The 6773-nt window shown below is 40.8% G+C and overlaps 1 protein-coding gene across 2 annotated transcripts; it reads left to right on the top strand.

Moving 5' to 3' along the window:
• The first annotated feature begins 3373 nt into the window (after nt 1-3373).
• On the top strand, nt 3374-6409 carry LOC119335595 (receptor-like serine/threonine-protein kinase SD1-7). Of its 2 annotated transcripts, none has more exons than XM_037607707.1 (8): nt 3374-3425; nt 3747-3865; nt 4182-4320; nt 4434-4689; nt 4771-4999; nt 5095-5245; nt 5352-5582; nt 5756-6409. In XM_037607707.1, exons 3-8 carry the CDS (start codon nt 4228-4230, stop codon nt 6164-6166), a joined length of 1371 nt encoding a protein of 456 aa, XP_037463604.1. In that variant the 5' UTR covers nt 3374-3425; nt 3747-3865; nt 4182-4227; the 3' UTR covers nt 6167-6409. The 2 variants fall into 2 exon arrangements, with proteins under 2 accessions (XP_037463604.1, XP_037463605.1); XM_037607708.1 differs by having other exon boundaries at nt 3747-3869.
• The last annotated feature ends 364 nt before the right edge of the window (nt 6410-6773 follow it).

Below are 6773 nucleotides of genomic sequence, written 5' to 3'. Positions count from 1 at the left end.
ACGGTATATATTATGATTGTGATGAGATTTAAAACTAGCTAACGTGTTCAGTCTCTATCTAATGTAGGGTCCTAGTCCTGTCATTGGGTTAGCGAGCAGTAAGCAGCGATGGTGTGGTGGGTACCTGGCGTACCAAAACAACAAATTACCCACAAATTAGTTAGCTTGGACAAGTACACATAAGGTGGTAAAATTGGAAGGTTTGTTAGCTTTCACTAAACCAATTGGTGATTAATCTCTACTCTTTTTATAGACACACAAAGTAGACGAAAATGCCCATATATATGTATTAATGTATGCACACGCACTGCACGCATGGATGCATTCATTACCTCTATGAGCTCATACGAGAGTCTCAAATGCAGCACTTGAGAGTAACGAAGCAAGTCGCCATAGTACCTAGTAAACTTGGCTGGCACGCCATATGAAAGAATGGCGCTGGAATGCCTAGAATAAATCTTGCAAAATGTGAGGACCTATGCCAACTCTACGACTTCAACTCGCATGGATACCACTTGAGCATAGCCCAGTTGGCATGTATACGTAGTTAAACCGGGTGTGCCGCCCAACAAGAGTTAGGGCTTTTGCCCGAGAGACCTAGGGGAAGGGGAAGTGGTGGGGACAGTCCATTCCGACGTCTCCAAAGAGGGGAAAGGCGCCCTCGGGTGTCACCGTCGACGCGGCCGGCCACTGCCCGCTAGGGATTTCGCACGGACTGCCCCAACACGACCAGCCGCACCCCCCTGTCAAGGAACCGACGACCAAAGGACACACTACCCAGCGAGAGGGACCCGCACGCCAAAACAGGGGAGGGGGAAAGCGCTAGATCTCGCGCCACCAACCACCCGCCTCCTCCACAAAGACCCGCCGCCCACACGACAAGTGACCCCGAATCCTCCGTCGGCACTGCCGATCACCGCAGATCCAGCAATGCCTCACTAGAGGAGCCGCTGCTCCAATTCCAGGAATCCCCACACGACGGCAGGACTGCCGAAGGTCCCACCGCCATCATCCTTGGCAGCACCCCTGGGTTGCATGCCGGCTGCCTCAAGCGGCGACGAGGGAGGTTGGGTGGAAGGGGACGCCCAGCGGCGGCCTAGGGTTGTTGCCTCCTGAGTCGCCCAAGCGGGGCGACGCAGGTGGTGGGTTATTTTTCTAAATATACTGTAATCACAACGGGCTAACCTGCAAACAAATTATGCACACACACACACACACACACACACACACACACACACACAACCTATAGTAGTACATGAGAAGTGGGTTTAACTAGATCTGGTAGTAGTATGTATTTTCTCTATTTTAATCTGGTTGTATTTTCTATTTTATAATTTTCTTGTTTATTTTGCATCAAGTCTGATTTGATGATTGAACAGCTAGAAAATCATACGAATCTAGCAACATGGACCCTTTTTTGTTTTCTTCATTTTATTTTCATAGATCTCTTATGATTGTCCTAACAAGCGAACAGTAGATTTTAAGCGCCAAGTAATTCCACCGTGTTGAAGAAGATGATATTACAATATTAATAAAAATGGTAAGTTTGTAATTTATTGATATGAATAGAAAATCATAATCTTTTGTAAGTGGATGTACCCAAGAACACTTTGAGTGTGTTCAGTTCTGTAACAACCAATGGACAGCTCCAACTACGGGAGAGTATAATCAGAGCAAGTACGATAGTGGCATATAAGCCTGATTACATGGCACTTTTACCTATGTGGAGGAGAGAGATATGAAAAAAGTGAAGGGGTAGGATTTTATGCAAGAGCCCACCTCTACGCGTGCTCCTAGGTAAAACATTTAACTATAGGAAAGAGATAGAGAGAAAGTGACAAAAAGTTGTAACATTAGACTGGCCATAGTGGGAGTAACTTCAAGAGTAACATCATCTCCAATTCAGCAAATTTGCCCATGTGGCAATTAGTTAATAAGGAGAGAGATAAATTGAGTAACTTAGCTAGTTACTCATTCTATGAGTAACATCACACATATCAAGACTAAATGAAGCTTTGCACAACACCACATATGTTACTACCCACTACACCCTCCTTCCGTGAGTAAGTGTACATCTAGCTTTTATCCTAAGTCTTGACCAATTTTATATTAAAAAGTAGCAACATTTATGCCACTAAATTAGCATCACTAAATTCGTTTTGAAATGTATTTTTATAATATACCAATTTGATGTCATATATACTATTACTCTTTTTCATAAAATTGGTCAAAATTATAATACTTTGACTTAGAACAACTGATAGAGATACACTTATTCACGGATGGAGGGAGTATGTAGGGTAGCCGTATGTTACTAGTGTAAGTTACTCTTCATATGACTAGTCTTATAGTCAACCTTATAGTAAGCACTATTGTATGAGTAATTAATAAAGCTAACTCTTGATGACATGACATGCTAATATAGCTAGCAGCTGGCTATACTATTAATCATGCTCTCATGTGTTAGGCACGTAGCTTGTGTGTTCCTGTTTTATTTTTTACCTGTCAGTTGAGTAATCTCTCACAGTCGTCAAGTGAAATGAATATTGTACTGCAAAACAGCCCAATATACCTAGAGAGCAAAGGAAACAAATTCACAAATTCCCATGAAAATTACCGAAACCTCTACCAACCGCGCACACATGTGTGTCAGACAATCTTATTTACTCCGGGCTGGAAAAATGGAAATTTCGATGACCTCCAGAAAAAATTAGTTACCAACTGAAAATTTTGAATTTAAGCGACCAAGAAATGTCAAATATGGTTCTTATAAAGAAACAGTCATAATGGAGCACTTGTCCTAGCGGCATGCAGTGCTACCTATCATTCTTACATCTCAGGTTCCCGTACCCACGTTCGTTATTTCAATATTTGTTTGCATTATTCAGGATTACTACCCAAAAAAATCGGTCGCTTGGTGTTAGGATGGAATCGACTCAAGACCTTCCAAAGGTAAGTAGGCGAGCTGACCAATTGACCAGAAAGTACTTCACGTCGACAATTGGTTAAAAGTTCTATATTCTGATGACAAATATTTTTGAATTCAAAAATTCGACCAAAAAATTTGGGCAAAGATCCAGAATATCTGAGATTATTTGGAAACAGGATTTTCCAGCTCCTCCCAAAAAATCTGAACAAAAAAAAACCTTGTTCACAACGCAAGTTCCCTTGAAATGTCATGGAAAAGTCTGTCAGCGGCTACGAAACAGAAGATAGGTCGATGGCGTCAACTCAACATTATCTATTCAGTAATTTCATGTTTTTTAAGTGCAACCAACCCCACCTTTAGCTCCATCCATGGGTTTAAATGATGCTTTGATGGGATCCTCATTTCCAAGGAGCAGACCCCTCTCTCTCTCTCTCTCTCTCTCTCTCTCTCTCTCTCTCTCTCTCTCTCTCTCTCTCTCTCTCTGACTTCTCTCCAGGTTAGTGCTATTCTTTCCCTAGTTTGCATGACAGTTCTATTTTCTTCTCTATTTTTCCCGAGAGTCATGTTTTCGCCTCCGGGTATGTGTCCCGGATCCTGATATACAAAATATTCAAAAAAAATACTCCAAAGTTTGAGAAAAACATTAAAAAGGTGTACATATAGGCATACTCATCGTACCTGTAAATATATTTTAGCAGATATTTTCATTTGTGGACTGCACAAAAAAGGTGTGCGGTATAATAGTGAATAGTGCATCCCTTATAAATCCAAATATTTTCTTTTTTGTGTAGCCTGGAAATAAACATTTTTTTTGCAGGAAAAAAGGGCGTGAGTATTACTCTGAAATAGGACTGTCAATCATACAAAGCCGGGGCACATCGCCCGGTCCTGGTCACAGACACACCACCGTGCGCTCTTCCTGTCTACCAAGATTAGGCAAGTAATGGCCTAAATAGTGTCTTTATGATAATTAATAGGTATATATCTTGTTTAAAATTTCCTAAATATAAGGACCTGTGGCACCAGCTAATTTTTCTGTATTAGTAGCTTCGTCCCTTTTTCCAGTAAACAAGGTTATTCGTACTTTGTCGTATTGTAGAATTTCCATACCTCTAGGAGGTTTGTGCAGGCTGTTGATGTCAAATTGCAAGTTTAATTCCAAGTGGGATAATCCAAGAGTGTGGGTGGTGATGAATAATCATTGTGAGTATCTCCCGTCTTACGTGATGGATGTTTTTTTTTCCTGTCCCAGGAACAAGATTGATCAATCATAAGCCTGCTGGGAGATATATTATAGCATGGATTTTAAACTCAGTGTACTTGAAACCATTACCAATAATTTTTCAGAAGACCGAAAAGTTGGCAGTGGTGGGTATGGAGATGTTTACAGGGTATGACTTATATATATATTCCTTCTAGCTTTCATATGATAAGTCTGCTGAGTGCTGACTACAAATCTATGATGTCTTAAAATCTGTGATCTATTAACAAGTGAGTTTAACAGGGGATGTATAATGGGGATGAGATTGCGGTGAAGAAGCTTCACCACTTGGTAGGACTTGATGACAAAGCATTTGATAGTGAATTTCGTAACCTTAGCAAGGTCCAGCATCAAAATATCATACGATTAATTGGCTACTGCTACGAATCACGACATCAGTATGTCAAGCTCAATGGGGAACTAGTTTTTGCTAAAGAGATGGAGCGAGTTCTCTGCTTTGAATTTATGGAAGGTGGAAGCCTTGATCATCATATCGCAGGTTTGATGGATGATGCTCCACATTGGCATGCTAAGATGAATGGTTTAGTAACCTCATATTTTTCTATTTTTGCTTTGACAGATGATTCTTGTGGACTTGAATGGCCCACATGTTATGAAATTATTAAAGGGACTTGCGAGGGCTTGAATCATCTACATAATTCACAGGGAAAACCTATTTTACATCTGGATTTAAAACCTGCCAACATATTGCTAGATAAGAACAAGACTGCCAAAATTGCAGATCTTGGTTTGTCCAGACTTGTTGCGTCAACACAAACCCATAAAACAGAAGTTGTAAAAGGATCACAGTAAGTTGATGCAATGCATGCTTTAAAGAAATTATTTTTAGTGCTTTGTCTTGAACTAACCACAATATATGTTTGACACTTATGCTATGTTGCAGAGGGTACATGCCACCAGAATACATAGACGATAATCTTATATCAATGAAGTTTGACGTGTTTAGTTTGGGGGTTATAATTATAAAAATAATGGATGGAAATATGGGCCGCTCCCGCTGTTCTGAGATGGGCAGTGAACCATTTATTGAGTTTGTAAGAAAACTTACAATGATCAGTTATATTTTCATATGTACCAGTATGTTTCTGTGCTAGTCTTTTTCTCCCGAACTTTCTAACTTCATATACCAAAACTTTGTAGGTATGTAAAAAATGGATGACGAAGCTGCGGGCGAAGTCGGGATATTCATCAGATGAAATAGACAGGAAATGCATGAAGAAATGTGTTGAAATAGCATTAAGATGTGTGGTGGCCGACCGGAATAAAAGACCATTAATAAAGGATATCGTCAAAGAACTGGAAGAATTAGAAGACGAGATTAATAAAATGTCAAGGTCTTCTGTTCAGTTAGAAGAGCTAGTCGCACGTCAGGTAGCATCATCCTGATAGCATGGATATTTTTTTTATAAAACCAAGCGATATGTGTAACATATGTACATCATGTTAACAAAAAACACTATTGTAATATGATGCTAGCTTGTCAAGGATGTGCATCGATATAGCTAGGTTGCACACACATCACATTAACCCCGTGTTCCTTGCAGAGAGGCTGTGATTCCAACGTGCTTGCTGTTGATCCGACCCTGGAGCTGCGCTTCCTATTTGAGCCAAGGAAAGATATATCAAGCTGCCTGCAGCTAACCAACATGACGAGTGGCTTTACTGCATTTAACGTAAAGACCAACCACACCAAGTACAGAACACAGCCAAGCAAAGGAGTTATGCCACCGTGCTCCAAGCGTTATATCTCGGTGACCCTGGTAGCACAGGATGAAGCACCACAGAATATGCAGTGCAACGACATGTTCCTTGTGCAGACTGCTTGTGTCGGCGCGAACCTGACATCCGATGAGATGATCACCGAAGACTTGTTCAAAGAAGCCATGGCTGAGAAGGTGGTGGATGTGGTCAAATTGCCGATCGTTTATGTTTCCCTGGACCAATTTCAATGCTAGAATTGCCAACGACAGGAATTAGCAGAATGCCCTTGCCAAATTCCTGGTAAATTACATACTCATCACATGTTGTGTGGCCATATTGTATGTTTGGTTTGTTCGAGTAATTCAGGCAGCTTCCAGTGTTGCACCTCTAGCCCTAGTCCTTTTAAAAATACTATGTTTCTGTGTTTGTAATTCCAGACAGAAAAGAAACTTCATGGACACATGTGTAATAATCATTTGGTATGTTGTTTTGTATTAGTCTATATGTCTAAGCTGAAATGATGTAACAGCTCGTTTGGCTCCCTTGATTTCATTTCATTGGGTAGAAATGAAATGAAATGAAATCTCTGTCATAATTTCATTTGGCTGAATCCAAATTTCATGTTTGGCTGTCACTAGGACTTTGAGGGGAAATCACTACCAAAACCAGAATGAGCAATAATTAATATGCATTGAACCTCTAGCACTAGTGGAAAACAAGGCTATGGTCCCGGTTCCAGAGGGCCTTTAGTCCCGGTCCTAGAACCGGGACAAAACAAACGAGACTAATACCCAAAACCTTTACTCTCGGTTGCACTACTAGAGAAAAGGCTACTAGCAGCGCGGGTACCTGCGCTACTAG

This window comes from Triticum dicoccoides, chromosome 7B (genome assembly GCF_002162155.2).
Source record: "Triticum dicoccoides isolate Atlit2015 ecotype Zavitan chromosome 7B, WEW_v2.0, whole genome shotgun sequence".
NCBI lineage: Eukaryota > Viridiplantae > Streptophyta > Magnoliopsida > Poales > Poaceae > Triticum > Triticum dicoccoides.
This window is presented reverse-complemented; position numbering and strand designations above follow the sequence as displayed.

Bases quoted from the DNA above. Each gene is read 5' to 3' on its own strand.
- LOC119335595 (XM_037607707.1), top strand. From the start codon at position 4,228: ATGGATTTTAAACTCAGTGTACTTGAAACCATTACCAATAATTTTTCA. The intron at 4,321-4,433 runs GTATGACTTATA...TGAGTTTAACAG, and splicing joins GGTATGGAGATGTTTACAGG to GGGATGTATAATGGGGATGA. The intron at 5,246-5,351 runs GTAAGAAAACTT...AAAACTTTGTAG, and splicing joins GTGAACCATTTATTGAGTTT to GTATGTAAAAAATGGATGAC.